Source organism: Hyperolius riggenbachi, chromosome 3 (assembly GCF_040937935.1).
Source record: "Hyperolius riggenbachi isolate aHypRig1 chromosome 3, aHypRig1.pri, whole genome shotgun sequence".
Classification (NCBI taxonomy): domain Eukaryota; kingdom Metazoa; phylum Chordata; class Amphibia; order Anura; family Hyperoliidae; genus Hyperolius; species Hyperolius riggenbachi.
This window is the reverse complement of record NC_090648.1, coordinates 386,820,037-386,838,919: the sequence shown is the minus strand read 5'-3', so window position 1 is coordinate 386,838,919 and position 18,883 is coordinate 386,820,037. Positions and strand designations below refer to the sequence as shown.

Sequence of the window (18,883 nt, the reverse complement as noted above, 5' to 3'; positions counted from 1 at the left end):
CTGGAGCTCCCCAATGCTAACTAGTTATGAGACCATGCAGCCACACGAGATTGGGCAGTAACAGGTCTGTAAGGCCCTTAGCTGTGTCGGTGCTGCATGCACGCTCAACTGAACGGACCAACTTAGGCGTTGTTATTTATAAAAAAAAGATTGTTGGTTTTTGTTAAAAATGTTAATGTCATATTGTCATTTACAACAAAATGTTATTAAGTTTGTGAAGCTATGCTCAAGTAAACAGGCCAGCATGGCGCCGCATCATGTCACGTGAACCAGAGGCCTGGATGGGATGGGAAGTTAATTATAGAACTTTATGATGATAGCAAGCAGACTGGATCACTGAACAACCTATTATTTTCTTTTGTTTTCTTAAAGTATGTTTGTCAAATTTATAAAAAAATATTTCTAACATTATTATATTTGTGTGTTGCTTTTATTAATGTGTGCATACCATTGGTGTTTGTGTTTTGCGATCAGGTGCCTTCATAAAGCAGTTGTCCCTAGTTGGGTGTTGGGCTTCCCACGACTCAGTTTCTTTTGGCAGAGGTTGCAGATGGCATTGCTGGTATCAGAGGCACACAATCAAAAATATGCCACACTGGTAAGCTTTGAAATGTCAGCATTCGGGTGGCGGCAACAGCAGGCGTTGAAGGGCGTGTTGGCTGGCTGACCCCAAGTGCATCACTAAATGCATCATGTGTGAATAACTCTAGAGCAGGAGGAGGATGGTGCATCAAGGAGGTTCCGTGCGGAAGCTGTAGAAGATGTGTTTGCGCCGTGTAAGCCAGTCAACCACATCCCTAGAATTTTGGGGGTTGAGGGTACATGACCTCTGAACACTGTGCATTCTTCCAGGGCCACAGGAAATCACAGCAGCACAACCCCGAAGCACAGAAGCGGGGTGGCCTGCTTCTGCCTCTGCCTGGCATTTTTTTTTAATTGGGGTACTGTGCCTGCAACAGGTGAAAAGTAATGCAGTGCCTGCAACTGAATATGGCAACAACATTAGCACTAGTGTACACGGCTCTGGTTGTCAGTGGGCTGTGTAGTGTCACACACTGAGATACACAACATATCAAACACAATACAGGGATAACAACAGATATCCTGGAGCAGTAGTGGGAAAAATGTGCTTGGGCTTTTATGTGGCACACAATTGAATATCAATGTAAGTGGGCACATGTGTGGCACTAACTATCAGACAGATAGTTCAAACACAATACAGTGATAATAACACAGGCCCTGGAGCACTATTGTGCTTGTAGTGGGCACTGGGCACAATGGTGGGTGCCTGTGGGCTGTGGAGTGTCGCACACAAACACACAAAAAAAAAAACACAGTAGAAGTTGAACTCGATGGACGTATGTCTTTTTTCAACTAAAATAACTATGTAAGAAGGATGAAGTAGCCCTCAGAACGGCTGTTTAATATGATTAAACAGCTATCAACCAGTAAGGATCAAAATAAACAAGCCTAACTAACACTTTCCCTATCTCCAGCAAGCTCAATCCCTTACTCTAACTATTCCAGCCGAAGACAGACTGGAACATGGCGGGTGCTGCGGTGTTTTTATAGGGGGCAGGGGGGGAAGGGGTCCGTGAGGGAGTGCAGGTTGGTTGGCTGTCATGTGCCTACTGACTGTAATGTGAGGGGTCAAAGTTTAGCCCAATTATGATGTATGGGGGTGAGTCGCATAGCGCCAAGTGCTCGCCACTCGCGGCGAGCATGAATACCTGACCATCGCCGAATAGTGCTCGCTGGCAAACTATTCGGGCCATCTCTAGTGAAAGGAGTCGTAAAGAAGTATTGGCCTATACTCCAAACATGACCCGATGCACAGAGACAACCCTATTCCTCTATGAAGGGGTTGAACAATCAGAGCCATTGTCAGCCGGGTAGATTGATTAGTGAAACCAAGAGTAGGTAGAAAAAATAAAATGTATAGTACTCAGGGAGAAATGTAAATGTATGTGTAAGTATTTCAAATTTTACATTTTTTTTTGTGTGGAAGTTGTATTTTTTGTTTTTGTTTTATCAAACTGTATACCTTCAGTAGACTTTAGAAGCCCAGTGGACCCATTTCTGTCAGATCTCAAGAATGTTGGGACATTCGGTTGTACACTTGAGCACCATTTTACCATATTACTGCACTAGCAAACAGAGCCGGATTAAGGCTAAATGGGGTCCTAAGCAAAGTAACTGATTTGGCCCCCCCCCCCATCATGTTGTAATAGAATCAGAAGATGCAGCTGCACAGCAACATGCCACACACACCGGGGCAGCCGAGCTACTGGTTGCTATGGGCAACAGCCTGCTTTCCTCTGTGGGTGCACAATGCAGGGAATAGCAGCGGCAAAATGCAGAGTGAGAGATGAATGGCTGGGACATTTGCACTGAGGGGCTGGGGCACCTCTGTGAAGAGGGCGCCAGATATCACAGCAGCAGCACTTTCCCCCTGCATCTCCAGCCTGGCAATAGCAGAAAGCTCTGGACACCGCCAAACTGGAAGCGGTTCCCCAGACAGAATTACATAACCACCCCCACCACCGAACAACCGATTTCCTCCCAAACTAGACAGCCACCATGCAGCCTCCATCCCAGTAAATACGATAGTCCAGCAGAGAAGGCAGCCGCACGGCATCATTTGATAAGACAAATAACATTTATATTGCGCTTTTCTCCTGGCGGACTCAAAGCACCAGAGCTGCAGCCACTAGGACACGCCCTATAGGCAGAAAGGAGAAAGAGAGCTTTAAAATGATATGCATCTTTCCATAGTTACTGCACTGCTCAGAGTCCCTTTAACCATTATACCATCCAGCCACCGCTGACAGGATGCCGAGGGCTGGTTTATGTGCTGATGGGGCCCCTTTGACTCTGAAGCGACTGCTTTTGTTGCCTGGTCGGTAATCTAGCAAATATCCTGTCTGTTTCTCTCTTTTTGTTTCCAATTCTTCCTTTCCCAATTCCCTGCCTCACTCACATTTCCTTTTTTGTTCTCTCCAATTCACTCTTTCTTTATCTCACCTTTTATTTTCGCTTCTCCACGCACCAGTAATACAAGAATGGTAGTGATGTGTTTTTTTTCTATAAAACAAATATTTCAGTGAACAATTTAGTGCTTACCTGCTTGCTGTGATGTGTGGTGAGCAGCTTTCTTTTTGAAAACACCTTCAGTCAGAAAACATAAATTTTCAAACAAGGACTGTTTTACAAGAAGCTAATGTCATTAGGTTTTAACTAACCTTTCTGTGACAGGTTTGCTGGGAGTGTTGCATTCAGATCCTATGGATGATGACATGGATATGATAGATATTTGTCGATAAGATCTTAGCATGGATCTTGGTCTGCCAACCCGTCCATCATCAAAATCAGGCTGCAAAACACAAAAGAGATGTAGCTAATGAACAGTATAATTTCTAGACCAATCACACCCTTAAAGTGGAGCTGTCAGCCATACTATCTCAGAAAAAAACTCACATATATAAGTAGATAAATACTTGCTCTACTTACTCAATATATGGATTGCACTGTTCACATTTTGACTTTAGCGATTTTTCTATAGTAAAAAAAAAAATCCTTCTTATGATTTTCCTTTTTGTCTGTGCCTATCTTGAAGCCAATACTGATATCATTTCCTCCCATACTCTCTCTTCACACACTCACACCCAAGTCAGCAGTAGAAAGTGCATTGAGAAATATTGGCCAATCAGACAGAAACAGGTGTGGGAGGGCATACATTTGAAATCAGCGCCGGTAGACTTGGGCGCAGGATACAGCCGGTATATGGCTGATCCTGCTTCTGCACAAGTCCGGGCCGTGTTAATTACTATTCCCCCTCCAGGACGCCATGAATAGTGGGGAATGATATAATTCGGCTTCCAGCTAATGCTGGAGGCCGAATTATTGTGTTTTAAAAGCAACTTTGGCTTCGTCTTCTGACGGCGCCGACGTTACTCACTGAGCGCACTATAGCTGTAATCCCTATTACACTCTATGGTGGCGCCAGCTGCGCCCAAAAGCACTGCTCTGGTGGGAGGGGAAAACAAGAGGGAAAGAGGCTTCAGCCAATCAGGGTGCATTAGTTAAGTCTGAGGGAAAGTAAAGAAAACCCAGCATGCCCTGTAACTTCCTTTGTGCAGCAGATGTACCAAATAGGAGCCAGGGAAATTGGAGAATAATGTTTTATGGAGAAGAAAAATAAAGAGTGATTTTTAACTTTTGGATTGCCTGGTTAGCATCCTTATAAGATGTTTACAAGATAAAAATAAAGAATTGATTTTTTTATTTTATGATAGACAGTTACTCTTTAAAGTATTTATTGACATGATCATAAAACTATTCCCATAAGTCCGTATTTCCCTATTCCCATAAGAAACTATTCCCATGAGGGCAGTTAAACAGTAAAGAAAAAATAAAATTAAGTAAGAAATTAAATACAGTGGCCCATATGCAATTCACTTTTTCTCTTGAGTTTTCTCCTAGGGGATATTTTTCGCAACGTGTCATAAAATGCCTTTTAAGCCACCAGCAAGCAAGAAAATACTCAAAATTCATTTAATGGTACTTTTTCACAGACTTTTGGGTACTTTTTTAGTTGTAACATGCTGAAAAGTTAGTTTAAAGAGAAAATGAAAATTATCTCCTAGAAGTTAATTGCATATGGGCCACTAGTATGTTTTAATGCAATTTACACCTTACAAAAAACTTTAAAGAGAACCCAAGGTGGGCAGATGGGACACAGAGTCATGTTCTCTGCCTTATGACATGCCTCTGTGTCCCCACACTGCTGCTCTCTGCTGCACTATAGCCCCTGAGATATTTGTCACTATCTCGGAGGTAAACACAGGGAGAGGGATTCCCTGTTCAAAATGCCCGCTAGGGGCAGTCCTGCAGGGTTTTCAGAGGGCAGTTCTCTCTCCCTGGCCATGCCTCTGCTGCTCCCCTGCCTCCCTGCAAGAGACACACAATCTCTCCTTGCATCTATAGGTCACGAAAGTGAAAGTGGGCCAATGCGACCTACAGAAGCGGCAGGGAGCGGCATTTTTTTTTGGGCTACCTGAAGCGCTCAGCCCCCCGGATCAGGTAGCCTTCTTTTTTTTTTTTGAGACCACTTTTGGCTCTCTTTAACTAATAGTCTCTGCAAGTGACACTGAAGCGAAAAAAACAACAACTTATGAGATAATAAATTGTGTGCGTAGTAGGGATAATTAATAGAACATTAGTAGCGCAGAAGAGAGTGTCATATTTTTGTTTTCAGTTATATAGCTCTTTTTCTATAACATTACATCATTCTATCATATTTGCAGTTAACAAATTACACTCTGTATTTTAAATGATGAAACAGAGCAGAGCTAATGACCCTTTGAACTTTCTGGCAGAAAAACCTTAAACAAACAAGAAACAGTGATAGGCAGGCTGAGATAAGTGCTTCAGAAAATAGCATTGCTCTCTGACTAAATTAGTTGGAGAGATCAGAGAAGCTCTTATGCATAGATTAACAAGTGAAGTTTCTTAACTCTTCCTGTACTAAAAACAATATGAGACGCATATCAGTGCTACTAATGTTCTATTTCTTAGCTGTTCTATTTCTTAGCTGTACTACACATACAATTCATGTTATCATAAGTTTATTTTTACTTCAGATTCCCTTTATGGGCATCATAATTTTTTCTTTTGAGTACCATAAAACCCACATTTTACAATACTATGAGAAAGCAAATGTGACGTGAAAATATTAAACAATTTGCAATCATTAAAATGGTGATGGGGCCCTCAGTCCTAGCCACAATTGACCAACTGCATCATTGATCTCCCTTTCCACATAGGAATTACTGTGCATGGTTCATTTATATGGAAACATGTTATGAGTCAACTCTTTATAGGATTCTCTGGATCCCAGATTTATTTGAAATAATTTCTGCATTTCCAGTGTGTAATCAATGGTTTACTTTAGGCTGGATTCCCAATGGTCTGTTGCATAACGCATGCATTACAATTCGTGTGAACTGTAATGGAGACTGGACATAGACTTTAATACAATGCCTGCATACAGCGAGCCTCATAGAATTGTATGGGTAGTGAGTTGACATGCAGCATTCATCTGCAACGCAACTGAGTACTGTAAACTAGCCTTGAGGAGACTAAAGGTCATGTTTTTAACGTATATTGTGTGGACTATACCATGATTTGAAATGCACAACCCTTTTTTCATTACATGGCTTACAGCAAGCCAGGTAATGAAAAAAGGAATAATGCAAAAAATAATTAATGTGCAATATATAAAAGTTTGTGCATTTGTGCATGTGCATTGCAAAACCGTAATGAAAATTGCACATGCAGATTTAATAGAATGAACAATAGTGAGTTGTCCAAACTCAGATGCTGGAGTCTAGGAACAGCTGGGTGTGAAGGCACCAGCAAGTATTTCAGTGCTCACTTCCTCTCTGCTGTTTATTAAAGATTAACTCTTTGGGGCCAGCACTGCAGCCAAAGCTCTGCGCACTTTTGTCATCAATTCCTGCCTGTTCCTCCCTACACAGTTGGCAATAAATAATGTATCCCTCCATTACTCTCTCATCTCTCCAAAGTACTTACGTCATGGCCAGAAATGTTGGCACCCCAGAATTTTTTTTACAGAAAATCAAGCATTTCTCACAGAAAAGTATAATTTCAGTAACACGTTTTGCTATACATTTTTTTTATTCCCTTTGTGTGTATTGGACCAAAACAAAAAAGGAGGAAAAAAAGCAAATTGGACATAATGTCACACAAAACTCCAAAAATGGGCTGGAAAAAAATATTGGCATCCTTTCGAAATTGTAAAGTCAATTAATTAGAAAAGGTGCGCTTAGATATAAAAGTCATAATCATTTATTTCCTTAATAGGAGACTTTATTGTCAAGTTAAAATGGTTAAGAGTACATATAGATTAACCCACACTCTATACACACACATACATCCACAATCACTCTAGAGCGTGCTGGTTCCCCTAAAAAAGAAGGAAAAATATTCCAGGGCAAAAAGGGAACCCTGTTAAAAATTGTTATATATCTGTACAAGTTACTCAAAACCTGAAGGGGAATTGACCTTAACTAATAGCTACAGATCACAGTCCGCATCAATTCACATATGACCCTTGTCTGGGTCATGTAGGCATACATAGTCCCTGAAATATGTGCACATCCCACCATGGAATAAGGGCTAAGTCATACGTGTTGATAGTACCTCGTATCCGCTATTCAAGATAGCGCTAGTGATCTCACCAGCTCAATACTCCAGGTCTCCTCTCCTGAAAGGTGCTTTCTTATCCGGAATTCCGCTCTCGCATCCATGGCTTCACTAATGTCTCGCCGTCCCAGTACTAATAGTTGGCTGACGATCTTCCGGTCCTAGTGATGACGTCACTTCCTACAGTGCGTCTCACTTCGCTGTTGTAAGCACTTCCTTGCGCTCCACCTCAGTTGTCTGTATATCGTCTCAGGCAATTCGAGTTTTTCAAAGAAGGCAAGTGGCTTACTCCTTGGTAGATAGAATGGGGCGCCCCTCTTCTCCCACAGAACAGCTTTAGATTGACATGTTTCGACGGAAACTCGGCCGTCTTCATCAGAATCTGTTGGACCATTCGGACTAGTCGCCATATTTATATCCCAGGACTCTTAGCACTCACTCCTCCCCTCCATTTTCCTTAAAGGGGACAGCCATATCCATATTCTTACTCTCACAGTACCATATCCTCTTTCTTCTTTATAATGACAATTCTTGTCCATATGCTCCTTTCTAGGATATGTCATTCCTCATATCTATTATTATCTTTAATGGGCATCATATTACCAAAAGGATATAGAGTTAAAAAAAAATGTTTCCCTTTTCTTTTTCTTTCTATTTTTATTTTAAAAAATAATGATGGTATTCTTCAAATAAAAACAAGGACAAAAATAAAAATAAAAACAGAAACCAAAAAATCAATAAAAATTAATATTAATAATCTAGCAGGGGACCAGTTGCTCTTTAAGGAACCAGAATGCTCTTTTGCACCTATTTCATGAAGCCAAAAAGCTCCATCTCTTCATTCAAACCTCTAGGTACAAGGGTGTCCAAATTAAAAATCCACCTACTTTCCTGTCTTGACATTTTGGCCATATAATCGCCGCCCCTGCTGTCCCTATGTACTATCTCTAATCCAAAATAAATGACATTACTAGTGCAACAATTATGTAGGTGGGCAAAATGTTTAGAAAGTGGGTGTCCCTGCCACCCCTTCCCTATATTATTAAGATGTTCCCCAATCCTACTGGAGAGCATCCTTTTTGTGCGTCCTATGTACTTCTTTCCGCAAGGGCAAACTAAGCAATAGATGACCCCTCTAGTATCGCATGTGATTAATTCTCTGATTTTAAAACTATCACCTCCTCCTACGACCTCGATAATCTTTCTATAACCCTTCGTTTTCTTACAGTTAGTACACCTCCCACACCTCACAAATCCCCCGCTATTACTAACCAAGGGTCTGTGGACATAATCACCTGCCGCCTGGGCCACCCGTAGGCCCACATTCTGGGACTTTCTGTAGGTAATTCCTGGTTTTAGGGGTAAAATGTCACTTAGGATCTTATCCCCCCTCAATGTGGCCCAGTGTTTCATAATGATGTTTCGTACCAATCCACTACGTGGGCCATACCTTAGATTTAATTTGAGGGAGTGATCCTGCCTATCCTTCTCCCCCCTTTTGACCAATAGTTCTTTCCTATCTATCATCTCTACTTCTTTGATGGCTCTTTCTAAGATAGTCTCCTCATACCCCTTCTCTCTAAACCTATTGGATAGGTCTTCTACCTCATCCTGATACTGCTTATCTTCCGTACAATTCCGTTTCAAACGGATAAACTGGCTTTTAGGAATGTTATTAAGCCACGGTGGGAAGTGACAACTAGTGGTCAAGATATAACTATTAACATCAGTAGGTTTTACAAATGTGCGGGTTTTTAAATGTCCATCCTCAATATATATCTTCAAATCTAAAAAGCTAATCTCCTCCCTGCTTATCTCCGACGTGAATTTTAAATTAATATTGTTACAATTCAGTTTTATCACAAAATCCCTCAAGGAGGCTTCAGAGCCCCTCCAGACGAGTAGGACGTCGTCAATAAACCTTTTTCAGAGGACCAGGTCCGCGCCGGGACCCTCAGGCCCATAAATTTGGGTGTGTTCCCAATGGGCCATAAACAGGTTAGCGTAACCCGGCGTGAACCTAGTCCCCATCGCCGTCCCACTCGTCTGGAGGAAGAAGTCATCCCCATACCTAAAAAAGTTGTGCGTCAATATAAACCGTATTGCACATATAATGAAGTTTCTTTGTTCCTCCTTCATATCAAGATCCAGACCAAGGTAGTAATCAATTGCCTTCAGCCCTTCTTCATGTTGTATCACCGTATACAATGATGCCACATCTAAGGTTGCCAGCAACCATCCCTCCTCCCATACTATCCCTTCCAGGATATTCAAAACATGCCTAGTATCCTCCAGAAAAGCCAGAGTGGATCTGACATATCTCTGGAGGAAGGTGTCCACATACCTAGACAGGTTTGATGTGGCCGACCCCACCCCAGAGATAATGGGTCTCCCCGGGGGATCAACCAAACCTTTATGTACCTTTGGGAGGTGGTAGAAAATCGCAGTTCTCGGATGGGACACGCTCACAAATTCAAACTCTTTCTTATTAATTATGCCCTCATGATAGGCATTTTTTAGTAATTGTGTTAGCTCCTTTCCATATTGATCACCAGGGTCAGACCTCAAGCGTTTATACGTATTTTCGTCATTCAGTAGACGATACGCTTCCTTTTCATAGTCGCTCAAACTTTGAACGACTATGCTGCCCCCCTTATCAGCTGGTCTCACCACAATTTGTTTATTACGCTGGAGATCCTCCATTGCTTTAACCTCCTCTCGGGACAAATTATTCAAGAAATTAGGCAGGGGTCTAATCCGCCTCAAATATCTCTCAACGTTCTATTCAAAAACCTGCATTTCTTTGCTGATCTCACCAATAGGATTAAATTTAGAAGGATTTTTTAGGTTTGTATGTTGGAATACTGTATTAGTTGGTTTGGAAATGATTGGGTTTTTTTGAAAGTACTTCTTAAGGCACAGTTTCCTTATATATTTTTTAATGTCTATATATGTTTCAAACGTATTTAGTTTTGTTGAAGGAGCACATTTTAGGCCCTTCTCTAATACTTTTTTCTCTGCTTCTTTTAATACTGCTCCACTTAAGTTGTATATACCTCTTTCTAAATCCGTTTTCTCACCATTGGTCTTAATCAATGTCTTCTTTCTACCCCTCCCCCCTCTAACACCCCTCCTCTTCCTCCTCCCTCCCCAACCCCCTCCCCCCTGCCTCTGGCTAAAAAATACTGATTGATGGTGCCTTTATTTGATTGAAAGTGGTTGGGTGCACCTTTATCACTTCTTCGATTTCCCCGATTGTTGGGGTTCAGCGAGACCCTTGGTTAGTAATAGCGGGGGATTTGTGAGGTGTGGGAGGTGTACTAACTGTAAGAAAACGAAGGGTTATAGAAAGATTATTGAGGTCGTAGGAGGAGGTGATAGTTTTAAAATCAGAGAATTAATCACATGCGATACTAGAGGGGTCATCTATTGCTTAGTTTGCCCTTGCGGAAAGAAGTACATAGGACGCACAAAAAGGATGCTCTCCAGTAGGATTGGGGAACATCTTAATAATATAGGGAAGGGGTGGCAGGGACACCCACTTTCTAAACATTTTGCCCACCTACATAATTGTTGCACTAGTAATGTCATTTATTTTGGATTAGAGATAGTACATAGGGACAGCAGGGGCGGCGATTATATGGCCAAAATGTCAAGACAGGAAAGTAGGTGGATTTTTAATTTGGACACCCTTGTACCTAGAGGTTTGAATGAAGAGATGGAGCTTTTTGGCTTCATGAAATAGGTGCAAAAGAGCATTCTGGTTCCTTAAAGAGAACCCGAGGTGGGTTTGAAGAATATTATCTGCATACGGAGGCTGGATCTGCCTATACAGCCCAGCCTCTGTTTCTATCCCAAACTCCCCTAAGGTCCCCCTGCACTCTGCAATCCCTCATAAATCACAGCCACGCTGCTGACAAACAGCTTGTCAGAGCTGGCTGTGTTTATCTCTATAGTGTCAATCTGTTGCTCTCCCCGCCTCCTGCAGAACTCTAGTCCCCGCCTGCATCCCTTCCCTCCCTGCTGATTGGAGGGAAGGGACGGGGGCAGGGACCGGAGCTCTGCAGGAAGCGGGGGAGCAGCTGAGACTGACACTACAGATGTAAACACAGCCTCAGAGCACGGCTGTGATTTATGAGGGATTGCAGAGTGCAGGGGGACCTTAGTGGGGCTTGGGATAGCAACAGAGGCTGGGCTGTATAGGCAGATCCAGCCTCTGTATGCAGATAACATTCTTTAAACACACCTCGGGTTCTCTTTAAAGAGCAACTGGTCCCCTGCTAGATTATTAATATTAATTTTTATTGATTTTTTGGTTTCTGTTTTTATTTTTATTTTTGTCCTTGTTTTTATTTGAAGAATACCATCATTATTTTTTAAAATAAAAATAGAAAGAAAAAGAAAAGGGAAAATTTTTTTTTTAACTCTATATCCTTTTGGTAATATGATGCCCATTAAAGATAATAATAGATATGAGGAATGACATATCCTAGAAAGGAGCATATGGACAAGAATTGTCATTATAAAGAAGAAAGAGGATATGGTACTGTGAGAGTAAGAATATGGATATGGCTGTCCCCTTTAAGGAAAATGGAGGGGAGGAGTGAGTGCTAAGAGTCCTGGGATATAAATATGGCGACTAGTCCGAATGGTCCAACAGATTCTGATGAAGACGGCCGAGTTTCCGTCGAAACATGTCAATCTAAAGCTGTTCTGTGGGAGAAGAGGGGCGCCCCATTCTATCTACCAAGGAGTAAGCCACTTGCCTTCTTTGAAAAACTCGAATTGCCTGAGACGATATGCAGACAACTGAGGTGGAGCGCAAGGAAGTGCTTACAACAGCGAAGTGAGACGCACTGTAGGAAGTGACGTCATCACTAGGACCGGAAGATCGTCAGCCAACTATTAGTACCGGGACGGCGAGACATTAGTGAAGCCGTGGATGCGAGAGCGGAATTCCGGATAAGAAAGCACCTTTCAGGAGAGGAGACCTGGAGTATTGAGCTGGTGAGATCACTAGCGCTATCTTGAATAGCGGATACGAGGTACTATCAACACGTATGACTTAGCCCTTATTCCATGGTGGGATGTGCACATATTTCAGGGACTACGTATGCCTACATGACCCAGACAAGGGTCATATGTGAATTGATGCGGACTGTGATCTGTAGCTATTAGTTAAGGTCAATTCCCCTTCAGGTTTTGAGTAACTTGTACAGATATATAACAATTTTTAACAGGGTTCCCTTTTTGCCCTGGAATATTTTTCCTTCTTTTTTAGGGGAACCAGCACGCTCTAGAGTGATTGTGGATGTATGTGTGTGTATAGAGTGTGGGTTAATCTATATGTACTCTTAACCATTTTAACTTGACAATAAAGTCTCCTATTAAGGAAATAAATGATTATGACTTTTATATCTAAGCGCACCTTTTCTAATTAATTGACTTTACATTTTTGAGGTGGGGGCAGGGGATTAACCCCATCTGGTAAGGTTGCAGCAGGAGGAAGATTTTTGTGTACAATATTAGCATTGTAATTGCTATAACAAATATTGCTGTAATTCTAGCAGCGCCCTCCATTATTTACTGTTTGGATCCTTTCGAAATTGTGGATAACTAAGATTGTTTCAAGCATGTAATGTTCCTTTAAACTCACTGAGGGCAAGTAACAGGTGTGGGCAATTTAAAAATTACACCTGTAAGCAGATAAAAAGAAGAAAAGTTCACTTAGTTTTTGCATTGTGTGTCTCTGTGTGCCACACTAAGCAAGGAGAGCAGAAAGAGGAGAAGAGAACTGTCTGAGGACTTGAGAACCAAAATTGTGAAACAATATCAACAATCTCAAGGTTACAAGTCCCTTTCCAGAGATCTAGGGTTGCCTTTGTCCACAGTGCAGGACATTATCAAGAAGTTTGCAACCCATGGCACTGTAGCTAATCTTCCTAGGCGTGAACGGAGAAAAATCGATGAAAGGAACACAGGATAGTCCAGATGGTGGATGAGCAGCCCCAAACAAGGTTTTATAAACACAGTGGGAAGGTGTGTGAAGGGTTAAACACTTCATTACACGTTGTAAAGTGAGGAACCGCAGAGCAGAAGCAGGAAATGTGGGCGTATGAGGCAAGTGGATAAAAAGGAAGATTCACTCCCATAATAGTTACATAGTTATGTGCGTTGAAAAAAGACATACGTCCAGTGAGTTCAACCAGAGAATAAAGTACAACACCAGCCTGCTCCCTCACATATCCCTGTTGATCCAGAGGAAGGCGAAAAACCCTTACAAGGCATGCATGGCCCAATTATCCCCAAAAGGGAAAAAAATCCTTCCCGACTCCAGATAGCAATCAGATAAAATCCCTTGATCAACATCATTGGGCATTACCTAGTAAATGTAGCCATGGATGTCTTTCAACGCAAGGAAAGCATCTAAGCCCCCTTTAAATGCATGTATAGAATTTGCCATAACTACTTCCTGTGGCAATGCATTCCACATCTTAATCACTCTTACTGTAAAGAACCCTTTCCTAAATAAATGGCTAAAACGTTTTTCCTCAATGCGCAGATCATGTCCTCTAGTCCTTTGAGAAGGCCTAGGGACAAAAAGCTAATTCGCCAAGCTTTTATATTGCCCTCTGATGTATTTATACATGTTAATAAGATCCCCTCTAAGGCGTCTTTTCTCTACACTAAATAAACCCAGTTTATCTAACCTTTCTTGGTAAGTGAGACCTTCCATCCCACGTATCAATTTTGTTGCTCGTCTCTGCACCTGCACTAAAACTGCAATATCTTTCCTGTAATGTGGTGCCCAGAACTGAATTCCATATTCCAGATGTGGCCTTACTAGAGAGTTAAACAGGGGCAATATTATGCTAGCATCTCGAGTTTGTATTTCCCTTTTAATGCATCCCAAATTTTGTTAGCTTTAGCTGCAGCAGCGGCTTGGCATTGAGTACGATTATTTAACTTGTTGTTGATGAGTACTCCTAGTCCTTCTCCAAGTTTGATGTCCCCAACTGTAACCCATTTATTTTGTATGGTGCTAGACCATTGGTACGACCAAAATGCATGACTTTACATTTTTCAACATTGAATTTCATCTGCCATTAATGTGCCCATATAGCCATTCTATCCAGATCCTGTTGCAATATGTCCCTATCTTCCTGAGAGTTGATGATTCTGCACAATTTTGTATCATCTGCAAAAATAGCAACATTGCTTACTACTGCATCTGGACCCAGCACAGACTCCTGTGGGACCCCACTGCTAACAGTCACCCATTTTGAGTATGATCCATTGACCACAACTCTTTGTTTTCTGTCCATTAGCCAGTTCCCTATCCATGCACACAGACTCTTCCCCAGTCCTTGCATCTTAAACTTTTTGCACCAGACTTTTGTGTGGAACAGTGTCGAAGGCCTTTGCAAAGTCCAAGTATATCACATCTACAGAATTCCCAATATCCATATTACCGTTCACTACCTCATAAAAGCTGAGCATGTTAGTCAAACAGGACCTGTCTTTAGTAAACCCATGTTAATGCTGAGAAATAAGATTATTTTCTACTATGAAGTCATGTATAGTATTTCTTAGTAACTCCTCAAATAGTTTTCATACAACTGATGTTAAGCTTACAGGTCTATAATTTCCCATAATAAATATCATTTGACGGGCGCCGAACAGGAAAAAAGGGCGCCCGGAGATTATTAACGTTTTCAAACGGCGCTTGTGATGATTTAAGTTTACAAAAAGTGCCCATGATGAATTACGTTTACAAATATACTAAACATATGTATCGTCTTTAACTAAAACGTTATTTAAAATTGTACAACTTACTGTTTGTAAAACATTATTATCCACATAATAAAGTGATCAGTAAGTAAATTGTATTATATTTTTTACAGTCACTATTTGTAAAACATTATTATCCACATAATAAAGTGATCACTAAGAGGAGTCTTAGGGTTAGGCACCACCAGGGGAGATTTAGGGTTAGGCACCACCAGGGGGGTCTTAGGGTTAGGCACCACCAGGGGGGTCTTAGGGTTAGACACCACCAGGGGAGATTTAGGGCTAGGCACCACCAGGGTGGTCTTAGGGTTAGGCACCACCAACGGGGATTTACGGTTACACACCACCAGGGGAGTCTTAGGGTTAGGCACCACCAGGGGGGATTTAGGGTTAGGCACCACCTGGGGTCTTAGGGTTAGGCATCACCAGGGGGGATTTAGGGTTATGCACCACTAGGAGGTCTTAGGGTTAGGCACCACTAGGGGGGGTCTAAGGGCTAGGGATAGGTAGAGGGAGGGTTCTGTGTGAGAGTAGGGTTAGGTTTAGTTGTAGTAAAATGTTAGTAATATTTATTAATGTTTTACTACAGTTATTAAACAAACTGCAAGATGGCGCTGGGTCAGCAACCACGGCCGCAGGGCTCCGGCATCTAACTTTTCTTTTCACCCCTAATCCCCTGGATGCCTGACCAAAAACTACTTGGGTGGTCCGCTCTCCAGTGGGCGGATGATCATGCATCGGGGTACCCCCTGCACCCGGCAATTGCTCGGTAATCCACAGCTCACCACATGTCCGTTCAGCTGATCCTGGTCCCGTGACACCGGTATCCGGCTCCAGCTACACCTCCACACATGCGCAGAAGGAACCCAGTCCGTGGCAACTATGCTGTCATGCAGCGACTCCAGCACATATGGGGACACCACCGCTGCTACTGCCTCAACCAGGACCATTCTGCATCTCGCCACCGCCGCTTCCCGACGCTCTCTCCACTGCTACACCAGGATGCCAGAGCAGGACCAACCCACCCCCACATGGAGGGACAAACTGGTATCTCGCCACTGCTGCTTCCTGAAGCCTTCTTTCGTGGGTCCAGCGCATTGCAGCACAGTGGAATTGACTGCACTGAGGAGTCACCTCCACTATATCAGGCCAAACTTCTGCCATTCAGGCTCCTGGCCTGTACCGCGGCCTAGCAGCCACCGCATGGCATCCATGCCCATTTCAAAGCCACGTGCAGGAGACTGTCATTACCAGGCCAGTCTGAGTGCTGCAGCTCTCCCTTTGATGACAGATCCAGCTGATGGTTGCCCAGCACAATCCCTATCTTCGTGCACCAGCGGCCAGTATCCGTAGTAGCCTTAGGGCTTTCTGCGACATCGACTAGACCAGCCTAACAGGACACCTAACCGGCCAGGTTATGCCGCAATCCTTGGGGACTCATTCTCACCTTCTCTCTCTCTCTTTCTCTTCCTTCTCTCTGCTTTTCCTCTCTTTCTCTTCCCCAGGGGTGGACTGGGGGTCATCTGATTCATTTATCGCTGAGGAAGCGTTTGAGTGCCATAGACGGCAGCGGCGTACCCCCTTGGACCTTCCCCTGGGTCCATCTTTCTTTATATTTCTATTCTCTCTCTCTCTCCCTCTTTTTATGGACCTTATGAGCTCCTGAATAGCTGCAGAGCAGTTGAGCGCCACTTTTATAGGGGCAGCTCCTCTCAACATAGCACTCAGGCTACCATTCTGGTTCTCCTCAGCTACGGTTGTATTTATGGTGTTCATATACTTGTATACCCATACTTTACATTAACAGTATGCATTTGTACTGTACCATCACTGACCCTGTATGTGCCAAAAACAATTCCGGGTACAACTTCGGTTGTACTTGGCGAAATAAACAAATTCTGATTCTGATTCTGATTCTGATTACGAACGTACTTATATATTATTTTCATTGTTGTAAACAATATTTTCATATTTTATTACATGAAGAAACGATAAATGAAGGTTATACACAATATTATACAATTATAACGATTATACATATATTATCATTTTTTAACAAACGTAATTATAAATTATAAAATGTAACATGCACATGTACACATACTTATTAGAAGTGCATTTCTCCCAGAGTAAATTGCACAATAAATTACTTTTCTCCAATGTTACAATTAATTAAGTAGTAAAGATCTGACAGGTTTTGGATTAGTCCATCTCCTCCTGGTAAACTTTCAGTATTTCCTTTATTTTTTTATAAAAGCACTCTATGGAAAGGATCTATATAAAGATGTCACACACGCCTCCCTTCTCCATTGCACACTGTTTTGGCAGTTAGACTGAACAATTGCCATTCAGGAAGTGCTTTTCATATAGAGAAAACTCTAAAAGTAAGTAAGCCTGGTTCACACATAAATGTGTGCATTTCCGGTCCAGTCCATTACTGTCCTGTCCTGTCAATTTTGCATTAGTTTTGCATCAGTTTTCTATCAGTTTTACCTGACAGACACCTTTTATGTGTGTAAAAAGTAATTTATAGTGCATTTTACGCTGCAATATATATGTATATATATTATTCATATGCATTTGAAATGTTACAATTGTTCACAATAGTGTTCCTTAAATGCACATTTACATTTGTATGCATAAAAAATGGAAGACTAAAATTTCATTTTTGATAGTGTATATGGAGAACTACACCACCTGAAATGTTTTTTTATATTGTTTCCAATAATGTACATCAAATTGGTTTCTGAGAACACTTAGGTGCCATTTTCCACTGGGCTTGACTTTAAGTTTTGCCAATATTTACTACATTTATTATTTACTACAATGACCTAGTCCAATAGTAGAGAGGATCACAGGAGGCGAGCGACCGCTCAGTTCCTGAGTGTCCCGGGATACTAAGCGGGAACGGTTTCCTTCCGCAGGCCTATTCGGTGGTTGCAGGATTGCAAACCATCTTTGTGAGTATCCGCTACCCACTCACAACATTCTGTCTTTATATTGTACCTAGCGATACTGCACCATCAGGCTCCTGGTCTCCCCTTCTCCACATGCAAAATGAGCCCTACTTCCTTTGTGAAAGGACCGACACGCACCTGTACCACCACTCAATCTGCTGTGAAGAAGACTAGGGGCAGAGCTCTACTGCTATTAGGGAAAGCGTTAGTTGGACCCATGTTCGGTGTCGAATGCTGCTACAACACTGACTATGATTGTGAGCTGTGCGATCAGTACTTGACAGCCTACCAGTATGTTTTTAAATTTTGTGAGGAAACTAGAACGCTTGGAGTCAGAAAAAGACCCGGCGTGTACAGTAGCTAAAACTTTTTTCAAAGCGCATTAAAAAAAAACAGCAAAACACAAGTGCAGGCAAAGTTCTTGCAAAACATGCCGCAAAGCATGGCCAAAAATACTGCATAAAGTATTTGCACTTTAGTGAACGCTGCTCTCCGTGGACCCACCTAATAGCTTTTGAACTGAGGACCTCAGTGCTACAACGGTACTACGGGAACCTTCAATATTAGTATTGCTTATAATAAACGGTGTATGCTCCACAAATCCCCCCATATGTACAATCAGACTTCTCACTGCTTACAGTGAGATACTCAGAGGGATAAGTGCAAGTGGCTGACTACATGGCACATGTGACCTGCCCCACTCACTCGCTGTGCTGCCCGGAGAACTCTTACCCTGACCTGCTACACACCCCAGTCGGACTCATTCCTATTGTCTCCATCATTTGAGAAGTTAAGCTGACAAGCAATTAGCATTATTGCACTGAAGAGAGATAAAGGGTTGGTCAGCCAATTTCTCAAATGTATCATACAGCAACGGGCACTGGACTGAGTCTGCTACAAACCTGGTA

The 18,883-nt window shown here is 42.2% G+C and overlaps 1 protein-coding gene across 4 annotated transcripts in view; it reads right to left on the bottom strand.

Annotated features, from left to right (window-relative positions):
- The window catches only part of DOCK2 (dedicator of cytokinesis 2), a 566,587-nt gene that overhangs the window by 95,929 nt on the left and 451,775 nt on the right, over positions 1 to 18,883 (bottom strand). For all 4 annotated transcript variants that reach the window (XM_068277401.1, XM_068277402.1, XM_068277403.1 and 1 more), the window contains one exon: positions 3,243 to 3,373. In XM_068277401.1, the coding sequence (XP_068133502.1) occupies positions 3,243 to 3,373 (131 nt within the window). The remainder of the gene's footprint in view (positions 1 to 3,242; positions 3,374 to 18,883) is intronic.